Genomic DNA, 27,755 nt, shown 5'->3' with positions numbered 1-27,755 from the left:
AAACACTGGGCAGCTAATGGATCCAGGAGCCCCCGTAGGCAGGTCACAATCTGGGTCATGGGAGGTAGCTCAGGATCCAAACTAGCCTCGCCCCCGATTCAGCTCTCAGTCAATCCTGAGCAGAGCCAGGTAGGAATTTCCCAAGGAACCATTTTTTGCTAGTAAATACCGATTTGGTTCAGAGGAATGTTTGGTTTTACTCAGGAAAAAATTGCGTGGGGGGAGATGGAATAATTTTCAAAACAAATAAATCCCGTTTTCCAGTTTGAAGTGAGGTTTCGGTTTGAAATTGATGCTAACGAGAGTAACGACGACAGCAACAAAAAGTAAAAAAATTGGGTGAGATCAAAAACATTTCACTTGAACTGCCGCCAGGTGCTGATGGCTCTGCCTGTCTGTGACGAAAATCATCGAATGGGGCATATGAAAGGAGTTGATCCCACTCTGTGTTGGCGGGGGGGAGCCGCTCTGCACTGGCTGACCCTGCCCAGCTGTTCCCGCCCCTGCAGATACCACTGGGGACTGCAACAGCCATATGCTGTGCCCAGCAAACGCCAAGTGTGTGAACAGCACCCACTGCACCTGCCTGGATGGATACCAGCCAACAGGGAATCACTTCTTCGCCGACCCAAGGGAGACCTGTGATGGTAACGGGGCTCCCACGTTGTCCTGCGGGGGCTGGGACAGAGCAGGGCATTAAGGACCGGAGCAGCCAACCCCACTGACTCCAGGGCCTGTTGGGGGTGCTCAGCCCAGCTGGGGAATGAGTGGGGGCAGCAGCACGGGTGTGGGCCGCCCTCCTGGGGATCGAACCGGGGCCTCCAGAGTGAGCAGCGAGAGCCAGGAGTGTTGGGCTCTGTGAATTGGGCGCAGAGTTGTGGGGCCCATCACATTGACCCGTCTGAATCCCAGCCTGGGCCCTAACCAGCCTCTGTGTGTCCAGGGGCAGAGGGGCCCCACGGGAGCAGAATGAAGCAGCCCTGGCTGTACTTCCCCCTCCCCCCCTCACCCGCAGGGATCTAAGGGGGGGGCAGAGATGAGGCAGCTTGTCACCCCCCACCCCACAACACACAGGGATCCCGGAGCCCCAGGGGGATGTCTCTCCACTCTCCCCTCACGTGGGGGATCTGGGTGTTTGTGGGGCCGAACCTGGGACAGGAGGCTCGGGGGGGGGGGCTGTTTCCGACATTCCAGCAGCAGAAATGGTAACTGAGAATCAGGCCCTTAATCAGTAACCGCTCAGAGCCCCGGTCACCTGGGTCGGCTCGAGGCACCAGCCTACCAAGCACGTGCTTGGGGCGGCTCCTTGGGACAGGGTGGCACTCGGGGTTTTTTTTTTGTTTTTGTTTTTGTTTGGCCAGGCGGCGCTGGGGGGAGGCGGGATTAGGAGGCGTGGCGCCGTGTTGTGGGGGCAGGGATTTAGGCGGTGCTCGGCTGGGGCGGGGACTTGGGCGGTGCGACGCAACACTTGGGGGGCGGGGACTTGGGCGGTGAGATGCGACGCTCGGAGGGGGTCGGGACTTGGGCGGTGCGGTGCTCGGGAGGGGCGGGGACTTGGGCGGGGCAACGCTCTGGGGGTGGGGATGGCTCTCGGGGGCGGGGCTTTGGGCGGCGCGACGCTCGGGGGGCGGGGCAGCGTGAAGCTCGCGGGGGGCGGCGCTCTTTGTTTTTGCTTGGGGCGCCAAAAATGTTAGAGCCGACCCTGGCCTGGGTCCCCTCACCCAGCTCAGTGCGAGGGGCTGGGGGGAGGGTGATACGGGGAACGTCTCCCTGCCAGGACTGTACAGAGCGTCCCCTCTTGCATTACAGATATTAACGAGTGTCTGGGGCCAAGCCTGCCAGACTGCAGACGCTACGCACACTGCGACAACGCGCCTGGGAGTTACTACTGCACCTGCATCGATGGCTTCGAGCCCAGCTCTGGGAAAGCCAAGTTCATGCACGCGAGTGAGAACAGCTGTCAGGGTGAGCTCTCCCCTGGACCCACCACCCGCTGCTCTGTCCTCCAGTCTCCGTCTCCCCCCCCCATAGACACACCCCTGAGATCATTCCAGGCCTGTTTGTGCTGCACCAGAGGCTGCTAACGGCTTCAGCAAAGGATTCACTCACAAGGGCTGTGATCAGCCGTGACCCTCAACCTCTGCCCCAGTGCGTGGTGGCCAGGATCTCCCCTGCCTCGGTGTTTGGATTGGGAATAAACCCCTAGGTTTGCAGGGAGGCTCTGGGGAGATGGGTGGGGCCATTGCTGCCCCCTGCACACAGAATCCAGGCTGCTAGTGCCCCTGGGCCTGGGAAGGGGCCTCGTGTATGCTCCACGTACAGCACAGTGCGCTCTGCCCCCTATGGGCCTGGGGAGCAGGGAATAGCCCCAGCGCAGGGCACCCCGGCCACGCCCCCTATCTGCCCCCTCCCTCAGGGCTGGGAGCCGAGCCTTTTCCAGCCCCACACTGACAGGGAGCCCCCTGGCTGGGAGGGTGTTTCCTAGGGGGCCATTATGCCCCCTTAGGCAGCCAGGGCGGCCTGACCGGAGAAGGGGCCGGGGCCTTCCAGGCCCTTGTTTGCGACGTTCAGCCGGTAGTTAGAGCTTGTGTCAAGTCCCAGCCGGCCGTTCCCATGGAAACTGCCCGTTACACCCCCGTTTGGGGGTGCAGAGCACCGGGCCCGTAGCACTGGGAGAACTCAGGAGCCCATTGGTTCAAACGCTTCCCCTGGCAGAGACCTCGCCCAGCCGTTCCTGCGCCAGCGCCAGGCCACGTAGGATCACCCCAGCCAGTGCCCTGGGGCGGGTCTAGGCACAAGAAGAAATCAGCGCCGCAGGGATCTCAGCCAGCGTCCCGGGGATTGTGCGGGGATAGCTGCTATCGGGAGCCGTGTGGAGAATCCCTAGGGCTTGCCCCCGGGGGGAATTGATGGCGATCGCTGTTCTCTTTGGAAGCCCACTGATTATTCCAGACCAGAGTGTCTGGACGGGGAACAATTCCACAGGAGCTGTTACCCTCAATTTCCCCATGGACTTAAGCTCCTAGAGACACCCAATCTCAGAGCTCCCTGCAACTCAGAGCGAGTTTGGAAGCCTCAGGACACCCATGTGCCTGAGGGAGGGGAGAGCTCTGGCCGCACCACCGAGAACCCAGCGTGTGGCCCCCCTTGTCCAGCAGACAGAGCGTCGGAGCTGGGGAAAGCACTTTGGAGCAGCGGCCGTGCTGTGGCTGGATGTGTCTACAGCGCCTGGCACCACAGGGCCCAAGCTGTGGCGCTACCCGCTATAAACATCCCAATGGCACCAGGACGGGATGGATAAGGACGCTGGAAGCTCCGTTCCCATCCCGAATGGACTCTTGGAACTCTCCGGGGGCGGAACCCGATTGTACGTCGTTTATGGAATAAAGCAGGTTCTGGAAACGCAGAGCCGCCTCGGTGCTGTCAAGAGAACCCACGAGTGTCGCAGGGTCGAGGGGCGGAGGAGGCAGCACTTGGCAGGATGCAGCCAGTAGGTTCTGCCCCAGGAGCAGCTCAGCCTCTGAAGAGGCAAAACCGGGTGCTGGCCAGGCTGAGACACAAGTAACGCTGACACTTGCACAGTACAGACGGGATCAGAGCTGAGGCCCATCTAGCCTGGTATCCCGGCTCCAATGGGCCAAAGCCAGATGTGCAGAGGACAGTGGAAGAGCCCTGCAGTGGCAGCCGGGGGATAATCTGTCCTCACTTGCTGGTCTCTAATATCAGCTGTGCTGAAGCCCCACAGCAGGTTTTCTCTCTCTTCCCAAACAATTGTGCCTTTAACTATGATCCCTCTGGCTGTTCTCATCACCCGTAGGAATGTCCAGTTGCTACTTAAATCTTGCTAAATTCTTGGCCTCAGGGACTCCTGTGGTGGGGAGTTCCACAGGCTAATCACACATTGCGTGAAACAGCCTTTCCTTGGCTCAGTTTCAAATATTCCCCTCTTCTAACTTCCCTGACTGGCCCTTATTCCTCATCTCCCTTCTCTACCTCTCCCCAATTATTCTCATTGCCTGTCTCTGAACCCCTCTGGTTCTGCACTGTCCTGTGTGCAAGGGGGTGCCCAGGGCAGGCCGTGGGTTGCAGAGGAGGTCACCCCATTGACTGATATCCAGGCATTAGACCAGCCCTCATGTTATTCTCTATCCCCTTCCTCCAAAGCAGCTCCCCATTTGTCCCCACCAGGGGCGGGCGGCTCATTCAGGCATTGCCGTCTGCACTGATATTGCGGCACTGGACATCGCCAGATCCGCTTGGGAGCTTTAGCAAGCAGCAGGCGTGTGTCCTGGCAGGGATACTTTTCCCTTCCCAGCTGGAGCGGCTCATTCCGGACAATAGCCACTTGCTCCCGTTCGCTGACCCAGTCACTGAACTCCTGGCTCTAACCAGCCCTGTCTCCCCAGCGCATGGTGCATGTTGGACGCCTGGATTATCCCCCAGCAGCATCACCCCACGGGAACTGCATCAACATGCCAGGGAGTTACATGTGTAAATGCAGTTGGGGATTTGGGAAGAGTCAAAAGGATACATCTCAGATCTGCATAGGTACAACAGGAGCTGGACACAGTCATGGCAAAGGCATGATGTTTCTGGTTTTTCTGCAGTGTTGCTAACACATGGCGTTGCCTTAAAGCCCCACTTCCCGGAGTCACGTGATTCCGCTTTTGGCTAAAATGAAAAGTAGGGCCTGGCCCACGTGGTGGAGGAAAAACTGCCCAACGTTACGCTGGGGTGACCGACAAAACAAAGCCAAAATGGATTTTTTTAAAAAAAAATCTCGTGATTTTTAAACCAAGCTCGTGACTTTTTTGCAGCCTGGCTCGTGGTTTGGGCTTTTATTGATTGCTTGGCGTTGGTGATGCTGTTAATGCACCGTCACTGAGCTGACCTGGGATCTTGGACACTAACCAGCATTCATGGATGGTGAAACTAACCAGGTTGCCCTGAGGTCTCGCTCTTTCTCTGCACCACACCTGGGCAAAGTGTCTGTTCTGACTCCCAGGCTGTTTTGCAAATTGGAAACTGAGCCCAGGGACTGAAGGTCGCCATGTCTCTTCCCATGCTGCCTAATTCCACCAAGGCACAAGCGCAGGGCATTGGAGATGTCGTTAGAAACTGCAACATCCCCCCAAACCTGCAGCTGCAGTCAGAGATCGTCCCAGCTCTGCTTCTCCATCTCTCATTGCCCCAGACAGGACTGCAGGCTCCTCAGGGGCTGGCTGGCCGGAACGAGTGCATCTCTGCATGTACAGGCCGGGTCCCTTGATAGAAAACCCCACTCCCTGCATGGGGTGAGTGACCCCACTGCACCATGGAGCCCCGACATCCCCCGTGTATCCCCCTCTGCCCGGCAGCTGGTGCTACTCCCATTGGCAGACTGGCGGGTGCCCGGCTCCCCAGCGTTTGGCTAGATCACAGCAGGGCTCTCTGTGCCCGGGCAGGGGGGGCCCATCTGTCAGATCAGAGTCTCCACAGTGGTGAAAGGCCCCAGGAGCCAGCAAGGGCAGTAAAGTCCCCTCCGTTTGGGGCCGGATTGGTGACCCGCTGGGTGGCGACTCTGGCTCGGGCTACACTGGGGGTCAGACTGGGCGGGTCTCTTCTCGTCTCGGCTTCCACAGGCTGGATCCTCAGCAAATGTCGAGCTGGTGTCATTTGTCTGAGAGTTCGGTGGATTCACCCCACGGGGTCCTGGGCCTGGGGGTCACAGCAGGGTCCGGGAAAGGATGTTGGGCCGCTGCTCACTGAGCAGTGTTAGGAATAGGGGGATCCCCTGGATCCAGCTGGCTTCCAAATAACCCGTTTACCAGCTGTGCAGGGCCTGGCCGCATGTCGGGGTCTGCGGGCTTCTGCCATAGACCCCCTGTGAGCGCAACCAGAGCGCAAAGAAACTAGTTTAAAGGGACATCTCCCAATTCCCCTGCACTCCCCAGGGCAGAGCCCACCCACCCTTCTCCTAGTGCTCCGGGGAGGGGCGGGGCTGGGTGTATCCTGAACGGGGAGGGGACCCATGGGGCTGGGGTCTGTAATGCTGAGCATGGCGCCCCCTTCTGACGACTAGATCCAGTTCAGCGCCCCCATTCTTCTCCTCCACCATTGCAGCTCCCAGAGTTGTGTCTCGGCCGTCCGGCCAGGTCACGCTGTGATCCCCATTCTGGGGGAGCCTTTCAAATCAGACCCCTCTCTCCTGTGCCTGCTAGCGAAACCCTTCCTCCGGGGCTCCTAGCCCCCTCTCGGGGCTTTCTAGCCCCCCTCGCCTCAGACCCCCACCACTGGGCCCAGCCCTCAGGATGTACAGAAGCCCCACCTGTCCCCTCCCAGGTGAGCTTCCTTCTAGCCAGCGCCCTGCACGCAGCCTGAGTCACTTCCCCTTTGCAGCTTAACTGGCTGATCGGGCCCCCCCTTAACCCTCTGTCAGGGCTGGTGCCCTGGAGGGGATCGCAGGGTCCTGGTCTGGAAAAGGTTGGGCCCCCTGATCTGGGGGGTGGGGGGGGTGGTTGTGCTGCAGGGATTGAGGCCCTGCACGTAGCAGGGAAGAAAGGAGAATAGAATGGGGGGGGTTAGATGGAGCAGACAGACTGACCGACAGACCACGCCCCCTGCAATGGGTTGGGGGGTGCCTCCATGGTCATTCGCCCCCGTGCACCCCCAGCCGAGCTGTGTGTGACCCCCTCGCCCGCTTTCCCCTCTCAGACATCGACGAGTGCAACAAGACCCCAGATATCTGTGGCCCCAACGCCACGTGTATCAACGCCATCTGGAGCTACTGGTGTGAGTGCCAGGCCGGCTACGTCCCCTCCAACAGGAACGTGACCCTGTGCCAAGGTGGGTCCTGCCACAGGGGACACGGAGGGGGCACCTGGGGGGCTGGGCAGGGCCTGGGGTTACACAGGCAGAGGTTTTGCCCGAGGGGGCAGGGAGCTGGGAACTGGTCTGGGATGTTGCGCCAGCCCCCTGCCCCCCATGGACGGGGTCCCTCTGGGTCTCAGCCCTGGCCGGGGGGAGCTCAGCCTCCAGGCTGTCACCTCCCCCAGCCCAGCCTGTCCGTTCACTGTTGTGTTTCCGGTTGTCTCAGAGCCACAAGCACCAGCGAGCCCAGGTCTGGCTCTGGGAGCGGAGCAGGGCCAGGCCGGGGAGGGGCAAGCAGGGCAGCCAGGGGCCGGGCGTCTCCCCCCAGCAGTGCCTGTATTCCTGCTGCACGGCTGGATTCTCTGCCCTGGGAAGAGGCAGCAGGGGGCGCAGTCTGTGCCTAGGGCCCACTAGAGGCCACTGTGGGGCCAGCCTGGGGCTCCCTGCTGGATTCAACCCCCCCCCCCAACACAGCCCAGAACCACCCACAGCTGGGGGGAGAGAGTTGAGGGGAGATAAGGGTGGGATGATTCCACAGCCCCCACCCCCACCCCACTGAGGCTCAGTCCCCCTAGGACGGGGAGGGGGGACGGTTCCTTTCACAGAGACCGGCTGGTGGCCAGAGGATGGGGAGAAGGGGCTGCGCACATGTGTGGGGCTGAGTGTGTGTGTGTGGGGGGTCACTGCTCCCCCTGCTGTGAGAGGATCTGACATGGGCTGGGTGTCTTGCTGCTGGAGGGAGGGGAGGGCTGCTGCTGCCCCCTGCTGGAGGGAATGAGTCCTGCTCTCTGTGCCTGGCTCTGGTGCATGCACCTACCCAGCCAGACCCTGCATTTCCCCCGCCCATCGCTCACTCCTCCGCCCTTTCCATCCCCAGAGCTCACCTGCCCCCCACTGCTGGGAGCTGACAGCTCTGCCGGAGCCAAGGTGAGTGAGGCACAGACCCCAGGCGGTGGGGGATAGACTCCGATTCCCATTTACGTGCCACGTTGCTTTTCATTGATCTCGCCCCACAAGGATTCTGGGGACAAACTCGCCCCTGGGCAAAGAGCCAGTGGCCAGTCCCTGGAGCCCCTGCAGTCCAGCCCCTGGAGCCCCTGCAGTCCAGCCATGGCCCAGGCCTTTGCCCCCAGGGTGATTCTCACCCTCCAGGATCAGCAGCATCAGGCTGCAGCAACACGCTTCAGCTTGCAACCACTGTCCCCCACCATCCCTTGCAAATGCCGTGCACCCCCTAGGGGCCAGACAGGGCATTGCCCACGCTCCCTCTGGCGCCTGGCTCCTGAGCTGAGGGATCCTCTAGGGACTGGGGGAGGTGGGCTGCGATTCTGTGATCTCTTTTCCTGAGCCAGGCCTGGGACTTGTTTTGCAGAACCTCCTGGGCAGCTTCCAGGCACAGGTGGGACGTCTGTGCAAGGCGGCGCTGGAAGAGCTGAAGCAGATGAACTCTCAGAACGCTGAGGGGAAGCTGCAGGTGCCAAGCCAAAATCTGGGGCCTTGCTGGGTTTTTTCCTGTTAGGGGGAGGAATCACTGCTCCTACTCAGATCTAGTCTCAGGGCGATCTGTAGGGATGCAGTGCTTGGAACAGGAGATAATTAAACAGTGGCACTGCCCAGAAATTCCCATGCCTGCCTCCCTAGGGGCTGCTAACAGGGAGTTTCGCAAGGGAGTTTGGAAGGGCAGTGGGAAGGGCCGAGTCCCTTGTCGGTCCTAACTCTTCCCCTGTAGCCCCCTTAAAACCTATAAACCAAACCACATTTCAAAACCCCTTTCTGTAAACCACCTTCCATTAACTAGGAGACAATGGAGGCAGAAGCCCAGCAGCAGAGTGGGGGCTATCCAGTTTATTGCACTGAGTGTTGCATGTATGATTACCTGTCCTGTGGGCGGGTGGCGTATGTGTGCAGTCGGTGCAAGGAGCTCCTGGCCCTCAGAGACCATGTACGGACTTTGGAGGCCAGGGTGGCGGAACTGGAGGAACTAAGAGAGGCAGAGAGGTATGTTGATGAGGCTTTCCGGGTCACTGTAGAATTGTCCCACCTCCGCTTAGACAGCTCCTGTGCTGTTGAGGAATAAGAAGGGCCCAGGGAAGTAGAGCAGTCAATGGGAGAAGAGGGAAACCTTCCCGTAGTTGGGACCCTCCTTCCAGATGGTGCTGGGGTTGCCTCTCACAGTGAGGTTACTTCTCCGGGGGAGGGAACTCCAGTTTCTAGGAAAAGGCAGGTGTTAGTAATGGGAGATTCGATTATTAGAAACGTAGATAGCTGGGTTTGTGATGACCGGGAGAACCGTATGGTGACTTGCCTGCATGGTGCGAACGTTGCGGATCTCTCGAGGCATCTAGACAGACTTATGTGTAGTGCTGGGGAGGAGCCGGTGATCATGGTACATGTAGGTACCAATGACATAGGGAAGGGTAGGAGAGATGTCATGGAAGCCAAATTTAGGCTGCTAGGGAAGAGACTGAAATCCAGGACCTCTATGGTGGCATTCTCAGAAATGCTCCTAGTTCCACACGCAGGGCCAGGTAGGCAGGCGGAGCTTCAGAGTCTCAATGCGTGGATGAGACGATGGTTTAGAGAGGAGGGGTTCACGTTCATTAGGAACTGGGGAAACTTCTGGGATGGGGGGACCCTATACAGGACAGATGGGCTCCACCTAAACCGAAGTGGAACCAGACTGCTGGCACTAAACATTAAAAAGGTTGTAGAGCAGTTTTTAAATTAGGAGATGGGGGAAAGCCGACTGCTGCAGAGGAGCATGTGGATCGGACACAGACTTCTCTTAGGGGAGAGTCTGATGATGGAGAATCTCCAGATTATAGTCAGGAGCAGAGGACGGAAGTGGATAATGTAAGGGCCAGATCAGATGATAAACAGTCACATAAAAAAGAATCTGGCACATCAGAAAAGGACAGACAAATAAACAGGGACAAGTTTTTAAAGTGCTTGTACACAAATGCTAGAAGTCTAAAATAATAAGATGGGTGAACTAGAGGATATTGATAAAGGAGGATATTGATATAATATTGATATAATAGGCATCACAGAAACCTGGTGGACTGAGAGCAAACAATGGGACACAATCATTCCGGGGTACAAAATATATCGGAAGGACAGAACAGGTCGTGCAGGGGGAGGAGTGGCACTATATGTGAAAGAAAATGTAGATTCAAATGAAGTAAAAATCTTAAGCGAATCCACATGTTCCTTAGAATCTCTATGGATAGAAATTTCAAGCTCTAATAAAAATATAACATTAGGGATCTATTATCGACCACCTGACCAGGACAGTAATAGTGATGATGAAATGCTAAGAGAAATTAGAGAGGCTATCAAAATTAAGAACCCAATAATAGTGGGGGATTTCAATTATCCCCATATTGACTGGGAACATTTCACTTCAGGAGAAAATACAGAGATAAAATTTCTCGATACTTTAAATGACTGCTTCATGGAGCAGTTGGTACAGGAACCCCCAAGGGGAGAGGCAACTCTAGATTTAATCCTGAGTGGCGCGCAGGATCTGGTCCAAGAGGTAACTATAGCAGGACCGCTTGGAAATAGTGACCATAACACAATAGCATTCAACATCCGTGTGGTGGGAAGAACACCTCAACAGCCCAACACTGTGGCATTTAATTTCAAAAGGGGGAACTATACAAAAATGAGGGGGTTAGTTAAACAAAAGTTAAAAGGTACAGGGACTAAAGTGAAATCCCTGCAAGCTGCATGGGCCCTTTTTAAAGACACCATAATAGAGGCCCAACTTCAATGTATACCCCAAATTAAGAAACACTGTAAAAGAACTAAAAAAGAACCACCGTGGCTTAACAACCATGTAAAAGAAGCAATGAGAGATAAAAAGACTTCCTTTAAAAAGTGGAAGTCAAATCCTAGTGAGGCAAATAGAAAGGAGCATAAACACTGCCAAATTAAGTGCAAGAGTGTAATAAGAAAAGCCAAAGAGGAGTTTGAAGAATGGCTAGCCCAAAACTCCAAAGGTAATAACAACATGTTTTTTAAGTACATCAGAAGCAGGAAGCCTGCTAAACAACCAGTGTAGCCCCTGGATGATCGAGATACAAAAGGAGTGCTTAGAGACGATAAAGTCATTGCGGAGAAACTAAATGGATTCTTTGCTTCAGTCTTCACGGCTGAGGATGTTAGGGAGATTCCCAAACCTGAGCTGGCTTTTGTAGGTGACAAATCTGAGGAACTGTCACAGATTGAAGTGTCACTAGAGGAGGTTTTGGAATTAATTGATAAACTCAACATTAACAAGTCACCGGGACCAGATGGCATTCACCCAAGAGTTCTGAAAGAACTCAAATGTGAAGTTGCGGAACTATTAACTAAGGTTTGTAACCTGTCCTTTAAATCGGCTTCGGTACCCAATGACTGGAAGTTAGCTAATGTAATGCCAATATTTAAAAAGGGCTATAGAGGTGATCCCGGCAATTACAGACCAGTAAGTCTAACGTCGGTAAAGGGCAAATTAATTGAAACAACAGTTAAGAATAAAATTGTCAGACACATAGGGTTTGGCTACACTTGAAAGTTGTAGTGCTGGGAGTTACAGCGCTGGTCGTGCAGCTGTGTAGGGATAGTGCTGGTGTGTGGCCACACTCACAGCTACCAGCGCTGGTGTGTGGCCACATTTGCAGCATTTGCAGTGCTGTTGGGAGTGATGCATTATGGGCAGCTATCCCAGCGTTCAAGTGGCAGCAACGTGCTTTTCAAAAGGGGGGGGGTGATGTAGTGTGACAGGGAGCGGGGGGAGAGAGAGAGAGTGGATTTTTGGAGCCAACACTGTGTGTTTAGCTTCCTGCCTTGAAAAATTAGAAAATGTTCCCGATCCCTTAGTCTTAACTCTTATTGCAAACAGCCTGCATCCAATGGACTCCCCGCTGTTTTCACTCCCTTCCTGCCTCATTATCTCATTTGATTGTTCACAGCCAGGTACAGATTGATCACAGCAAACAGAAGCTGTGTTTGTTTTTTAGATAAGCAGCTTCGGGATCAATGGAGCTCCGGAGCTCCGAGTTCACAACAAAACAAAGAGAGGCTGCATAACAAAACAAAGAGAGTAATTTATAAAAGCATTCTGGGATATCTGCTAATATCCTGGAGGCCAATAACAGCACTGGTGTGTGTCCACACTTGACGAGCAGCGCTGGATCACCAGCGCTGCAATCGCTACACCCCAACCAGACCAGGTGTTCAGCCAGTGCTGCAGCCAGGGAGTTGCAGGGCTGGATGTGCCTTGCAGGTGTGGATGGTTACTAATTGCAGTTTTGGAAAGCCTCCACCAGCGCTGCAACTTTCAAGTGTAGCCAAGCCCATAGAAAAACATAAACTGTTGAGCAATAGTCAACATGGTTTCTGTAAAGGGAAATCGTGTCTTACTAATCTATTAGAGTTCTCTGAAGGGGTCAACAAACATGTGGACAAAGGGGATCCGGTGGACATAGTGTACTTAGATTTCCAGAAAGCCTTTGAGAAGGTCCCTCACCAAAGGCTCTTACGTAAATTAAGCTGTCATGGGATAAAAGGGAAGGTCCTTTCATGGATTGAGAACTGGTTAAAAGACAAGGAACAAAGGGTAGGAATTAATGGTAAATTCTCAGACTGGAGAGGGGTAACTAGTGTTGTTCCCCATGAGTCAGTCCTAGGACCAATCCTATTCAATTTATTCATAAATGATCTGGAGAAAGGGGTAAACAGTGAGGTGGCAGAGTTTGCAGATGATACTAAACTACTCAAGATAGTTAAGACCAAAGCAGATTGTGAAGAACTTCAAAAAGATCTCACAAAACTAAGTGATTGGGCAACAAAATGGCAAATGAAATTTAATGTGGATAAATGTAAAGTAATGCACATTGGAAAAAATAACCGCAACTATACATACAATATGATGGGGGCTAATTTAGCTACAACGAGTTAGGAAAAAGATCTTGCAGTCATCGTGGATAGGTCTCTGAAGATGTCCACGCAGTGTGCAGAGGCGGTCAAAAAGCAAACAGGATGTTAGGAATCATTAAAAAGGGGATAGAGACTAAGACTGAGAATATATTATTGCCCTTATATAAATCCATGGTACGCCCACATCTCGAATACTGTGTACAGATGTGGTCTCCTCACCTCAAAAAAGATATTCTAGCACTAGGAAAGGTTCAGAAAAGGGCAACTAAAATGATTAGGGGTTTGGAGAAGGTCCCATACAAGGAAAGATTAAAGAGGCTAGGACTCTTCAGCTTGGAAAAGAGGAGACTAAGGGGGGATATGATAGAGGTATATAAAATCATGAGTGATGTTGAGAAAGTGGATAAGGAAAAGTTATTTACTTATTCCCATAATACAAGAACTAGGGGTCACCAAATGAAATTAATAGGCAGCAGGTTTAAAACAAATAAAAGGAAGTTCTTCTTCACACAGCGCACAGTCAACTTGTGGAACTCCTTACCTGAGGAGGTTGTGAAGGCTAGGACTATAACAATGTTTAAAAGGGAACTGGATAAATTCATGGTGGCTAAGTCCATAAATGGCTATTAGCCAGGATGGGTAAGAATGGTCTCCCTAGCCTCTGTTCGTCAGAGGATGGAGATGGATGGCAGGAGAGAGATCACTTGATCATTCCCTGTTAGGTTCACTCCCTCTGGGGCACCTGGCATTGGCCACTGTCGGTAGACAGATACTGGGCTAGATGGACCTTTGGTCTGACCCGGTATGGCCGTTCTTATGTTCTTATGTTCTCTGTGCCCAAGAAGCTGACTCTCCTAGGTAAGACAGGACCATGTGATCATGTAGTCTGACTTCCCAGGCAGCGATGTCAATGGCAGGAGAACTTGTCTTTCCTTTCAGGGGGATTGTGGGAAGGCAGTGGCGGCCTAGCAATCTGGGAATGGGGTGGCGTGGCAGGGGCTCAGACTCTGTGACACCAACACCTCCCATGTTTGCTTGGCCAGGGCTTCTTGGTCATTCTGGAGAAGCAGATAAATCTGGTCGAGCAGCAGGGTGAGAGCGTGGAGTGGAGACACCGGATCGCGATGGAGCTGATGGCCCTAGTGGAGAAGCTGCTGAGAACACTGGCCCTGACCATGCGTGACAACATGATCAGCATCGCATCCCCCAGTGGCACAGGTCAGCATCTTGCCAAATGGCCCCAGTTGGGCTTTCATCACCCACAGTCTACGCTCCCACCCAACTCCCCACAGCGCCCCCTCTGGGAGACGGGAGCTCCCCCCCCACAGCCAATGCTCCTGCCCTGCTCCCCACAGCGCCCCCTGCTGGGAGATGAGAGCTCCCCCCCACAGTGCCCCCTGCTGGGAGAGGCTGGGACTGGAGTAGCTGGGAGCTCCCCCCACAGCCAGGAAAGCACCTTGCCTAGCTACAGGCTTCCTCTCCATATTCCCTGGTGTGAGCCCTGGCTGGCATTGTGGTTGCAGAGCTGGGGCTGGCGGTCAGGCAGGCTAGGAACCAGATCCAGGAGACCGTGACGCTGCAGCAGAGCAAGACGCAGATGGAATTAAAGTGGGCCGGAGCCCCAGGGCAGAAAAATGAAGGTATGTGGTCATCCCCTGTGCTGAGATGTGTATGGCGATGGGCACGGCCAGGGCATTGGGAGCAGCAGCACAGCGCCCCCTGGTGCCAGGCTGGGGTGTGTAGGGGGACGGGGCATGGTCAGGGCATTGGTGCCGGCACCTCCAGCAGCACAGCGCCCTCTAGCACCAGGCTCGGTTGTGTAGGGGGATGGGGCACGGCCAGGGCATTGGGGGTAGCACCCCCAGCAGCACAGCACCCCCTGGCACCAGCCTGCCCCAGGGCCCCTCCTGCCCCCCATTTCTTCAGTCTCCTCTGTCTCTCGCAGGCTTCACGCTGGCTGGGCTGTTGACATACCAGGGGATGAGCCCCATCCTGGACGGTGCTGGGTGGGTGGAGGCGCCCGAGTGGGACGAGATCGGCCAAACGGGAAAGTGGGCGCAGGAGCTGGGGCGGCCCAGCTACCGTGTGCTGTCTCCGGTGGTGTCGGCCTTCATCAGTGACCCGAACCCCCAGGCACTCGGCCTCTCCGTCAGCATCCGCTTCAGCCACCCGGTGCCGGTGAGCCCCTGGGCTGGGCATGGTGGGGGAGAAGAGCCTGGGGTAGTGGGGGGCAGAGCTGGGCCCATCTCTAGTAACACCCCCTGTGACGATGCTGCCCGTGGGAACCAGCTGAGGTCACTCAATTAGGGTGAACTGCAAACAAAATGGGGCAGCCAAACCCCAAAAGCTGGTGAATATTCCAATACTTATATTTACCAAGCCAGCCCACAACAGCTTCTGTTATACCTCACTGGTTACTCAGAAGTCCAAACAATGCAGTTCCCTTAAAGTACCCAGCCTCAGGCCTCCATCCAGACACACCTGTCAGAAATGATTACTGAAAAATCTTATCTCATCATATAAAAGAAAAAGGTTCTTCCAGTTCCAAAGGATCAGCCACATACCCAGGTCCAATTATAACACAGATCTTATCCAAAATCTTAGAGCCAATTCTTATTAACTAAGCTAAAATTTATTTTAAGAGAAAAGAGAGAGAGTGTTGGTTAAAAGATTAATATACTTACAGACTTGACTTCAATTCTTGAGGTTCAGATACATAGCATGTAGTTGCCAAAAATCCTTTTAGAAATAGTCCATAGGTTATAGTCCAATTTCCATATTCAGGGTGACTCCAGTCAGTGACTGGGGATCCCAATCCTTGTGGCTTAAGGTTCCCCCCTCTTGAAACCCAAAGCAGATCTGAGATGAAGCAGGATTGTGTCCCAGGTTCTTATACATTTCCAGCAGCCTTTTGGCCTGAGAAAACAACAGGCTTAACTCTCCTTCTCCCAAACATCCTGGCAATCAGCACAGATAATTTATCCATTAAACAGTTCAGATACAGGTTACCACAACCTTCAAAGAGACATAGAGACAATAACTATTTCACTCAAGTGTCTTCCTAAATGCTAATACTCCTTTTTTGATCTTTGTCTCAAAGCTATAGCAATAGACAAGACTTGTTTGCTTACATCACACAACCTGATTAAACATCTACCCTTCTACCTCTAACAATGCAAACTGGCATTTCAAAGCTCTATTCATTCACATATCTTCCTAACCAGTTTCTAAAGTTCGGCCATGGGTCAGGTCCGTCTGTGAGTTAATTAACTCTTTCTGGCCCTGTCACCTTCCAATGAAATATTATATTACACTCATAACGTCACACTCCCAATGCAAAATTGACGCAGGAAGGGATGACATAAACATCACTGAGTGCATCCCAAGAGCTCCCCATCCTGGGTTCTGTCTCATTACAGTTTGTACTGGGTTAGAAGCCGTACCAGTGTATAACAGAAATGGTTTACCAATCTTATGTTCAATAACATGATTGAATTTCTTTACAGACTTAAGGTAAAACTTGGTTAGAACAATAGTGGATTGGATCTGCTCTTGCAGCATGGTTCCTATATATTTCCTATAATCTTGCCAAGAGCTAAAGAACCTAGCTGCTTTATCCATACAAGCTTTGGCAAACATTTGGAACCCAATTAACATCAAGTTAATGTAGATATTAATGTTGTTCATAGAACAGGAATCTTGGCATTTAGCTGTTTCCCTTTTCATACAGCACATTAGGTCTGGAATGTCTTCTTCTGTGAAAAGTTCTAATATTGTTAACAGACATTAACAGTGCAACATTAGCATTACAAGGCCTTTTAACATAAGGTGTGTTCTTATGTGTGTTCTTTCAACATGTTCAAGGGATTTTCCAAAAGATTTGGCACATTGTACATTTTTACAGTTTTTGGTAATAGCGACACATTAGTTACAAAAATTACCATTAGCAATAGCAATAAATCCTTTGCAATTGTCCATTTACAATTGTTTTTGTCATGCCACACCTTTGGCCCAATACCATTGGGTCTTGGGTCTTTTAGGGTTACCCTGTGGTTTCCCTTTGCAAAATTAAGTTTTCTTCTTTTTCCTTGTCCTTAAGGCTTAAACTCTGATTTCTCTTGCTTAACAGAAGTCACTGGCTGATGGGGTGGGCTCTCTGTGCTAACAGCTATTAGCAAGTTTCAGAGTAGCAGCCGTGTTAGTCTGTATCCGCAAAAAAAACAGGAGTACTTGTGGCACCTTAAAGACTAACATGCTAAGCTATTAGCAAATCTTTCTTCTCCCTGTCAGTCAGGTTATTTGCATCAACACAAACACTAGCTTTTAAATTCTGAGCTTTTTTTTTTTAACTCAATTTTTGTTTATTAGAAAATCCCTACAGCTCTAGAATTTTAAAATGAAGCATTGATTACAAGAAATAAGTGTCCCCCGAGACTCCAGAAATTGCTACATATGCTGTTGATGTGGGTTAGGGGCCCAGCAGTGACCTCTGCAGGAGATGCTGATATGCTACCAATTTTAAGGCTGGACTTTGTCTTAAAGAGATACCACACAAATCCAAAGAGTCTGAGAGAGAGTTTGCTTGCTCTCCCCTGCATCCTTAAGCATTCAGACATAAAACTGTTCTGCTCTGAAACACCCGTAACCAAATCTGTCCTCAGACCCTGAAGCACAGACTGCTCACTTAGAGAATCAGCAGAGAGACATTCCTGTCCCAACACCATTGTCTTCCCAACAAGCTGGCCAAACACACCCACCTGGTTATAGGGCTGTACAACTTCCTTAGCAGCTTTTACTCCATCTGAGACCTTCTCAAAGCTACCCACACTGGATCTTTCAAAAGGAAAGTCAATTTACAACAGAAAATTTCTGGCTAGTAGGAACTGAAACTTCCTTGATTCGATCATTTTCACACCTTTCAGTTGCAGCAAACTGCTTGCACAGATTACCATGAAGATTCCTTTCCCTAAGAGCTTCTCTAAGCAAGAATTCACCCTTCACAGAAGTTCTGCCCTTACCCTCTTCACCTAGGGCTTGCTCTAAAGGAAACACTTCCTTGAGCAGCAACAGGCTCTTTCTGGGTCTTTCTTACATCCAGGATCACCTTTGGCCCATCAGGCGGATTCTTACACAATCCCCTTTCAGGCAAACCTATAGACTCACTAGATAAAAGGTTAGAAGCAGTCTCCTTCCCTTTGCCACACACAAGCTCAGGAATCTTTTCCTTCTTGCTACAAGTTTTCCAAGTGTCAGTAGGTAACACAATTAAATCACCTTCATGCTCTCCTTGTGCCCTGGCTAGAGTATCACCCTGATCAGACAGAGTTGCTACATCCTTTTCCAACCACACATTAGCAATAGACAAAATACAAGCACCAGAATTGTTTGATCTCTGGGATTTTGCTAAGACACTAACTGGATGCAACCTAATTACAGTGCCATTCTCCCCAGCAGACACAAACTTAGGACCATTTCCTTTCTGGGCTTTAGTTGAATCCAAAACCATCTCTGAGACAACTGCACTATTCTCAACCATCACAGGCTGAAAGGCACCGTCTGTCTGCTTCACAAAGAAGAGCCGGAGATGCATTCTCCTTTACCAGACACACAGCTTGGGATTTCACTTCCCTTGTCCCAGCATACAGGGCTGTTCACAGACAACTGCTTGGAGACTGGGGTAGCTCCCTCCATAGGCAAGTCAATACACCTGACAGACACAGGCACATTTCCTTCGCTGTCACAATTGTCCACACAGGTAAAAGGTAAGGTATCCTTACCTATCCCTGTCTTCCCAAACTGCTGACTAGACAAAACCCTTAGCTCACAAGGCTGCCTAGGCTCCTCCAAAATCTTGTCCTCCTCTCTCTTGTCTTGATCTAATTCCAGATTTACTTCCGAGACATTAGATAGACATTAGAAACTTCATTCATAGACAAACAGCTCTTTTTCTCAGACAAACATTTGGAGAAACCCTCCATAGACACAACTTTAGAGACACAATCCTCTCCTGTGACTGGTTTGTGTTAACTTGACTGAACATCACTTTAATGTCATTTCCAATCATAAGATCCTTAGGGATTGTGTTTTTTTTACTCTCACAACCATGGTGCCCTCAAATCCCTTCCATTTCAGGTGGATTTTAGCCAAAGGCACCCTGCCAAAATACTTAGATAAGGCTACAACAGTTATACTTTCACCTGGCCAATAATCTTCCTCCCGGACAAGACTTGCTTTAACCAAAGTAATATCTGCTGCGACGTCCCTCCCTGCCACACACCTCACTCCAGTCTCTGCTGCACTGCTAATAAACTCTGCATTATTTTCCCATATTTAGCTTTAATATGAGTTTTAAGGTCAAATTCTTCAGAGACCACGGAAACAGCATTTGCACACCGGGCCCCAGCACTGGGCTCTGTGAGTTTATAACAGGATTAGCATTTACCGTGGCATTTGGGGTTGGTGGTTGGGCTGCCCTTCGGTGGCGGGCAATCTGGTCTCATGTGGCCAAGCACCCCACAGTGATAGCATGTAGCCTGTTTATTCTTGGGGTGAGAGCTTCTACCCTCTGGGCCCCCATGAGCAACGTTATAAGAGTCAGGGCCAGGTTTACCGTTAAATCCTTCCCTCCTCTAGAAATGGGGAGAATGGTGATTAATTTTCCCCTGGGGTTTATACCCTTCCCGAGCCCTGTTCTGGGTGTGGGCATCCGCAATCTCTGCAGCCCGTAGGACTGACTCAGGGTCCCTGTCACACACAGCTGCTCTCACGTGGTCAGGCACAATGTCTAGGAATTGTTCCAAAGTTATTAAATCCAGCAGTTTTTCAAAACTCTCATGTGCCTTTGCTCCCACAACCCATTTTTTAACAAAACCCACCAGCTTCTGAGCACATTCTACAAAAGTACAATCATTAGACATCTTAAACTTTCTAAACGTAACTCTGTAAGAATCAGAAGTAACCCTGAACCGCCTTAACACAGAATCTTTAAACCACTCATAATCCAAGGCTTCTTGTTCCCCTGATTCATTAAATACCTCCCTGGCTTTTCCAGTCAGTCTGGTCAGCAGGACCGGCATTTGCTGATCATCATGGATCTGATACAGATTGCAGAGGCGTTCAAAGGTAGCCAAAACCTCCTCTATATCCCCAGTATCATTGTAAATGGGAAACATCCTCTCCCAGTTTTTCTCCTGGCGGTGGGGAAGTGGAGCACCAGGTGGTGGTGACTTTCTCGGTTCTTCCAATAGTCGTAGCTGAAGTCTGGCCGTCTCCTGTTGCATCTGTTGAGCTTTATTCTTCCTTTCATCAGCTTCTTTCTCTCTCTCATCAGCCTCCTTCTTTCTTTCAGCAGCTTCTCTTTCTAATTGAGCGACTTTTTGCTTTTCCAGCAATCGAAGATCTGCTAGTTTCTGTTCATGCTCAAGTTGCAGTTTATTTGCTGCCTTTTGCACTCTGATTCTTTCTGCATCTTCTGTAGCCTTGCTCCTGCCTCCTGATCACTGGCCATTAACAGCTCTCTCAGTGCTTGACATGTAGCTTCCTTTCTAAAGCTTATCCCCTTTTCTGAACACAAATCTTCCAGGGCTTTTTTGTCAACGCCCTCATATGCTCTTTGCTCAGCCATTGCAACTGCTCCTTAACCAACCAAAGTCTCACTACCAAAATTCAAATTTGTGTAGTGTTGGGTTCTGACCCAAAGCTTAATTGACCTGGTTCTGTGGATCCCATGGGCAGCACTGTCACACCCCCACCCCGGGCAGCAGGCAAATCCGCCTTCCACACAGGGACAAACTGTTGCTCTGTGTCCCCAGCCCAGCCCCCCACCCAGGGGTGAGCTGGAGCCGGTTCGCACCAGTTCGCACGAACCCGTTGTTAAATTTAGAAACTGTTTTAGAACCGCTTGTTAACTAGCTTCCCTGCCAGGGAAGCTTTGATGGGCTCTGCCTGGGAAGCCTGTAATTCCTCCTCCCGGCCGCCGGGGGGCGCTGCGCTGCGCTGCGAGAGCCATGTGAGCTGCCTCCTGGCCCTGTTGCTGCTCCTGCTCTTTGGACCTCTGGCTCTGGGGCTCCTGCTGCTGCTGCCAGGTGAGTCCCCGGCTGCGTCCTGCTGCTCCCAGCCCCCCCCCCCCCCGTGTGAGTATCTGCGCCCCTCCCCCGCCTTCCCTGCCACAGCCACCCCCTGCCCACAGCCACCCCCTGCCCCCAGCCCCCCCCGCACCACAGCCCCGCCCCCTGCCAGCCCCTGCCCCCCTGCCCCCTGCCCCAGCCCCTGCCCCCAGCCCCCTGCCCCTGCCACCCCTGCCCCCAGCCCCTGCACCACAGCCAGCCCCAGCTGCCCCCTGCCTGCAGCCAGCCCCTGCCCCACCCCCTGCCCCCAGCCAGCCCCTGCCCCACCCTCTGCCCCCAGCTGCCCCCTGCCAGCCCCTGCCCCCAGCCCCTGCCAGGCCCCTGCCCCAGCCAGCCCCAGCCACCCCTGCCCCAGCCAGCCCCTGCCCCCAGCAGCCCCCAGCCACCCCTGCCCCAGCCACCCCCTGCCAGCCCCTGCAGCCAGCCCCTGCCTGCAGCCGCCCCTGCCCCACCCCTGCCCACAGCCACCCCCAGCCAGCCCTTGCCCACAGCCACCCCCCTGGCCACAGCCAGCCCCTGCCCACAGCTGCCCTCTGCCCGCAGCCAGCCCCTGTAGCATGGCCCAACCGCCCCCAGCATCCACGCTAAAGAGCAACTCTGCTGGTTTGCACCAGCTGTCGATCCTTTATCTGCCCGTGGCCTGGGCCACAAGAGAGCAACGCACACAACTGCACACACATACTCAGATGTGCTTGCGCAGAACACAGGAGACCCTGCACACACATGTAAACATCCATGCACGTGGGAACACACACGCACACGCCAACAGGCAAACACAGATGCACCCATTGGCAGGGGTGGCTCTAGAAATTCCGCCGCCCCAAGCAGGGCGGCGCGCCGCTCTGCTCGCGCCGCCCTTTCCCGGTCCCGCGGCCGGGGCAGAAGTGCCTGCGGACAGTCCCGTGGTCCCGCGGCTCCGGTGGAGCATCCGCAGGCATGCCTGCAGGAGCTCCGTCCGAGCCGCGGGACCAGCGCACCCGCCGCAGTCATGCCTGCGGGAGGTCCAGCCGAGCCGTGGGAAGAGGGGACCCTCCGCAGTCATGCCTGCAGCAGGTCTGCTCGTCCCGGGGCTCCAGTGGAGCTCCCGCAGGCATGACTGCGGAAGGTCCACCGGAGCCAAATGCCGCCCTGCGCCGACAATGCCGCCCCACGCGCCTGCTTGGCATGCTGGGGTCTGGAGCCGGCCCTGCCAACTGGAACACACATCCCCATGCACACACTTAGGAACATAAATGCAAGCATGCCTGCATACAAGAGAGCACATGCACCACACACACCCCTCTGATTGCATCCCCCGGTGCAGCTCTCCCTTGACTCTCAGAGCATTGGCCTGGATTTACCACTAGCTCTGGATCTGGGTTTACTCCATAAGAACTGCCATACTGGGTCAGACCAAAGGTCCATCCAGCCCAGTATCCTGTCTGCCGACAGTGGCCAGTGCCAGGTGCCTCAGAGGGAGTGAACCTAAGGTAATGATCAAGTGATCTCCCTCCTGCCATCCATCTCCACCCTCTGACAAACAGAGGCTAGGGACACCATTCCTTGCCCATCCTGGCTAATAGCCATTAATGGACTTAACCTCCATGAATTTATCTAGTTCTCTTTTAAACCCCGTTATAGTCCTAGCCTTCACAACCTCCTCAGGCAAGGAGTTCCACAGGTTGACTGTGTGCTGTGTGAAGAAGAACTTCCTTTTATTTGTTTTAAACCTACTGCCCATTAATTTCATTTGGTGGCCCCTAGTTCTTGTATTATGGGAACAAGTAAATAACTTTTCCTTATTCCCTTTCTCCACATCACTCATGATTTTATAGACCTCTATCATATTGCTCCTTAGTCTCCTCTTTTCCAAGCTGAAAAGTCTTAAGCTCTTTAATCTTTCCTCATATGGGAGCCATTCCAAACCCCTAATCATTTTAGTTGCCCTTCTCTGAACCTTTTCTAATGCCAATACATCTGTACACATTATTCAAGATGTGGGCGTACCATGGATTTATATAAGGGCAATAAGATATTCTCCAATTTATTCTCTATCCCTTTTTTAATGAGTCTTAACATCCTGTTTGCTTTTTTGACTGCTGCTGCACACTGCGTGGACGTCTTCAGAAAACTATCCACGGTGACTCCAAGATTTTTTTCCTGATTAGTTGTAGCTAAATTAGCCCCCATCATATTGTATTGCAAGTTAAAGAAGTATGGGCTGGACGATTGGACTATAAGGTGGATAGAAAGCTGGCTAGATCGTCGGGCTCAACGGGTAGTGATCAATGGCTCCATGTCTAGTTGGCAGCTGGTTTCAAGTGGAGTGCCCCAAAGGTCGGTCCTGGGGCCGGTTTTGTTCAATATCTTCATTAATGTTCTGGAGGATGGCGTGAACAGCACTCTCAGCAAGTTTGCAGATGACACTAAACTTGGAGGAGTGATAGATACGCTGGAGGGTAGGGATAGGATACAGAGGGACCTAGACAAATTAGAGGACTGGGCCAAAAGAAACCTGATGAGGTTCAACAAGGACAAGTACAGAGCCCTGCACTTAGGACGGAAGAATCCCATCCACTGCTATAGACTAGAGACCGAATGGCTAGGAAGCAGTTCTGCAGAAAAGGACCTAGGGGTTACAGTGGACGAGAAGCTGGATATGAGTCAGCAGTGTGCCCTTGTTGCCAAGAAGGCTAATGGCATTATGGGCTGTGTAAGTAGGGGCATTGCCAGCAGATCGAGGGACATGATCATTCCCCTCTATTCGACATTGGTGAGGCCTCATCTGGAGTACTGTGTCCAGATTTGGGCCCCACACTACAAGAAGGCAACAAAAATGATTTGGGGTCTGGAGCACATGGCTTATGAGGAGAGGATGAGGGAACTGGGATTGTTTAGTCCACAGAAGAGAAGAATGAGGGGGGATTTGATAGCTGCTTTCAACGACCTGAAAGGAGGTTCCAAAGAGGATGGATCTAGACTGTTCTCAGTGGTACCCGATGACAGAACAAGGAGTAATGGTCTCAAGTTGCAGTGGGGGAGGTTTAGGCTGGATATTAGGAAATCTTTTTCACTCAGAGTGGTGAAGCACTGGAATGGGTTACCTAGGGAATCTCCTTTCTTAGACGTTTTTAAGGTCAGGCTTGACAAAGCTCTGACTGGGATGATTTAGTTGGGAATTGGTCCTGCTTTGAGCAGGGGGTTGGACTAGAGGACCTCCTGAGGTCCCTTCCAACCCTAATATTCTATGATTCTATGATTCTACGGTATTGTATGTATAGTTGGGGTTATTTTTTTTCCAATGTACATTACTTTACATTTATTCACATTAGATGTCATTTGCCATTTTGTTGCACAATCACTTAGTTTTGTGAGATCTTTTTGAAGTTCTTCACAGTCTGCTTTGGTCTTAACTATCTTGAGCAGTTTAGTATCATCTGCAAATTTTCTACCTCGCTGTTTACCTCTTTCTCCAGATCATTTCTCCATACCCATTTCTCCAATTGAATAGGATTGGTCCTGGGACTGACCCTTGGGGAACACCACCAGTTACCCCTCTCCATTCTGAAAATTTACCATTAATTCCTACCCTTTGTTCCTTGTCTTTTAACCAGTTCTCAATCCATGAGAGGATCTTCCTCTTATCCCATGACAACTTAATTTACGTAAGAGCCTTTGGTGAGGGACTTTGTCAAAGGCTTTCTGGAAATCTAAGTACACTATGTCCCCTTGTCCACATGTTTGTTGACCCCTTCAAAGAACTCTAATAGGTTAGTAAGACACGATTTCCCTTTACAGAAGCCATGTTGATTTTTGCCCAACGATTTATGTTCTTCTATGTGTCTGATAATTTTATTCTTTACTATTGTTTCAACTAATTTGTCCCATACTGACGTTAGACTTACTAGTCTGTAACTGCCGGGATCACCTCTAGAGCCCTTTTAAAATATTGGTGTAACATTAGCTATCTTCCAGTCATTGGGTACAGAAGCCGATTTAAAGGACAGGTTACAAACCATAGTTAATAGTTCCGCAATTTCACATTTGATTTCTTTCAGAACTCTTGGGTGAATGCCATCTGGTCCCTGTGACTTGTTACTGTTAAGTTTATCAATTAATTCCAACATCTCCTCTAGTGACACTTCAGTCTGTGACAATTCCTCAGATTTGTCACCTGCAAAAGATGGCTCAGGTTAGGGAATCTCCCCAACATCCTCAGCAGTGAAGACTGAAGCAAAGAATTCAATACTTAGATTTCCAGAAAGCCTTTGACAAGGTCCCTCAACTAACCTCCTCATTTTTTCATAGTTCCCCTTTCTAAAATTAAATGCCACAGTGTTGGGCTGCTGAGGTGTTCTTCCCACCACAGGAATGTTAAAATATATTATATTATGGTCACTCTTTCCAAGTGGTCCTGTTATAGTTACTTCTTGGAGCAGATCCTGCCTTCCACTCAGGCCTAAATCGAGAGTTGCCTCTCCCCCTGTGGGTTGCCGTACCAGCTGCTGCAAGAAGCAGTCATTTAAAGTATCGAGAAATTTTGTCTCTGCATTTTGTCCCCAGGTGACACGTACTCAGTCAATATGGGGATAATTGAAACCCCACACTATTATTGTGTTCTTTATTTTGATAGCCTCTCTAATTTCTCTTAGCATTTCATCATCGCTATTGCTGTCCTGGTCAGGTGGTCAATAATAGATCCCTACTGTTATATACTTATTAGACCATGGAATTACTATCCATAGAAATTCTGTGGAATATGTGGATTCACTTAAGATTTTTACTTCATTTGATTCTACATTTTCTTTCACAACCCCCCCCCCCCCCAGCACGACCTTTTCTGTCCTTCTGATATATTTTGTACCGTGGAATGATTGTGTCCAATTGATTGTCCTCAGTCCACCAGGTTGCTGTGATGACTATTATATCAATATCCTCCTTTATACAAGACACTCTAGTTCACCCATCTTATTATTTAGACTTCTAGCATTTGTGTACAAGCACTTTAAAAACCTGTTTTCTGATGTGTCGGGTTCTTTTTTATGTGAATGTTTCTCATCTGATCTGGCCCACACTTTATCCACTTCCCTACTCTGCTCCTGACTAGAAACTAGAGAATCTCTATCAATAGACTCTCCTCTAAGAGAAGCCTCTCTCCGATCCACGTGCTCCTCTGCAGCAATCAGCTTTCCCCCATCTCCTAGTTTAAAAACGGCTCTACAACCTTTTTAATGTTTAGTGCCAGCAGTCTGGATCCACTTTGGTTTAGGTGGAGTCCATCCTTCCTGTATAGGTTCCCCCCATCCCAAAAGTTTTCCCAGTTCCTAATAAATCTAACCCCCTCCTCCCTACACCATCGTCTCGTCCACACATTGAGATGCTGAACCTCTGCCTGCCTACCTGGCCCTGCGCATGGCACTGGAAGCATTTCTGAGAAAACCACCATAGAGGTCCTGGATTTCAGTCTCTTTTTTAGCAGCCTAAATTTGGCCTCCAGGACGTCTCTCCTACCCTTCCCTATGTCATTGGTACCTACATGTACCACGACCATCGGCTCCTCCCCAGTACTACACATAAGTTAATCTAGATGCCTCGAGAGATCTGCAACCTTTGCACAAGGCAGGCAAATCACCTTACTGTTCTATATAATGCCTGCATCTGTAATTTTCACTCCATGCATCTGAAGAAGTGAGGTATTTTACCCACGAAAGCTTATGCCCAAATAAATCTGTTAGTCTTTAAGGTGCCACCTTACTCCTTGTTGTTTTTGTGGATACAAACTAACACGGCTATCCCCAATACTTGACATCATCTAGTTTGGGGGTCTCCCACTCCTCTTATCTTCTGCATCTACGTTTACCACCTTGTTTCCTGTTCGTTTTTCTGACTTTCTTGTCACACGGCCACACCATCTGAGCCTCAGCTTTTCTATAACTGGTCCTACTTTCACTTGCCCTAATTCTCTCATTTCGAACATGGTCCATCCTTGTAACTCCAAGCATCCATCTTAACATTTTCACTTCCTCTGTCTTCAAGAATAGCTCCTGGCTCTTCCTCAGTCCCTGGCTTTCAGAGCCATACTGCAGGCCTGGACCGGTGGCCTGGACCACAGCAATGTGAGTGCCACTGAAAATCAGCTCGCGTGCCGCCTTCGGGCAGTTAATGGGGATTCTCCTTCAGCTCATCTGTCAGTGACCTGGGTTTTTCAGGCAGCAGGATCTGGGCTCTATCCCTGCCCTGCCAGACATTTCTGAGCAGCTGCCGGATGCAGCATAGAGACAGCCTAGGAAGCCGTGGGCTTGTGACAATGTTGTTCCCTGGCAACTGTAATGGAGAGATGGGGGAGCAGGAGCAAACAAGGAAAGACAAAGTGTTCTAGCCCCATTTGACTTCAGGTGCCAGTGGGGCCCTCAGTCAGTCTCAGTGGACCCCCTTTGTAACGAGCTCCCCCTCTGAGAGTACTTCTGCCCCCTCAACTGGGAGAGGCTGGGATGCCGATGCCCCCTGGGAACACACGGGACGTGACACCTGAACCCCCAGACTCCTCGCTCCCAGGGATTTTCCTTTCCTATCCCCAGAACGCGACTCTCCCTTTCAACTCAGTCCTGAACAGCACCTCCCGCTTGGAGGGTGGAGGCAAGGACGAGGTTGTGTCGGCTGTAACGTTCGTCCTGCAGATAGTGGAACTGTCCACGCTGGCCATTGCGCTCTGGTCTCCGGAGAGGACAACACAGAACATGACGACAGAGTCTCTGGGTGAGGGGGGACGTGTGGCTCTCAGCGCCACCTGCTGCCTGCCGTGAGATACGGGGTTACACACTGTGCCCCAAATCCACTGGAAGTTAGAGCCTTTATATCATTATGATGTGAGCCTGT

The 27,755-nt window shown here is 51.6% G+C and overlaps 3 protein-coding genes across 5 annotated transcripts in view; 2 read left to right on the top strand and 1 right to left on the bottom strand.

The window, feature by feature from the left end:
- The window catches only part of LOC120391388 (maestro heat-like repeat-containing protein family member 2A), a 257,457-nt gene that overhangs the window by 51,063 nt on the left and 178,639 nt on the right, over positions 1-27,755 (bottom strand). The gene's annotated exons all lie outside the window — the stretch shown is intronic.
- The window catches only part of LOC120391375 (adhesion G protein-coupled receptor E3-like), a 326,462-nt gene that overhangs the window by 289,801 nt on the left and 8,906 nt on the right, over positions 1-27,755 (top strand). The window lies entirely within an intron of this gene.
- LOC120391401 (adhesion G protein-coupled receptor E5-like) lies at positions 401-27,539 on the top strand. Its single transcript, XM_039515055.1, has 9 exons — positions 401-647; positions 1,810-1,965; positions 6,694-6,825; positions 7,727-7,776; positions 8,222-8,323; positions 13,818-13,992; positions 14,298-14,414; positions 14,720-14,952; positions 27,483-27,539. Exons 1-9 carry the CDS (start codon positions 536-538, stop codon positions 27,486-27,488), a joined length of 1,083 nt encoding a protein of 360 aa, XP_039370989.1. The 5' UTR covers positions 401-535; the 3' UTR covers positions 27,489-27,539.

This window comes from Mauremys reevesii, linkage group 25, assembly GCF_016161935.1.
Source record: "Mauremys reevesii isolate NIE-2019 linkage group 25, ASM1616193v1, whole genome shotgun sequence".
Classification (NCBI taxonomy): Eukaryota; Metazoa; Chordata; order Testudines; family Geoemydidae; genus Mauremys; species Mauremys reevesii.
The sequence above is the reverse complement of the archived record's forward strand: the minus strand, read 5'-3'. Positions and strand labels throughout refer to the sequence as shown.

What these genes read in the sequence shown, in the direction of transcription:
- LOC120391401 (XM_039515055.1), top strand. Translation starts at nt 536, where the DNA reads ATGCTGTGCCCAGCAAACGCCAAGTGTGTGAACAGCACCCACTGCACC. An exon ending in GAGTGAGAACAGCTGTCAGG is followed by an intron (nt 1,966 to 6,693) that starts GTGAGCTCTCCC and finishes TTCCCCTCTCAG; the next exon opens with ACATCGACGAGTGCAACAAG. An exon ending in ACGCTGAGGGGAAGCTGCAG is followed by an intron (nt 8,324 to 13,817) that starts GTGCCAAGCCAA and finishes TTGCTTGGCCAG; the next exon opens with GGCTTCTTGGTCATTCTGGA.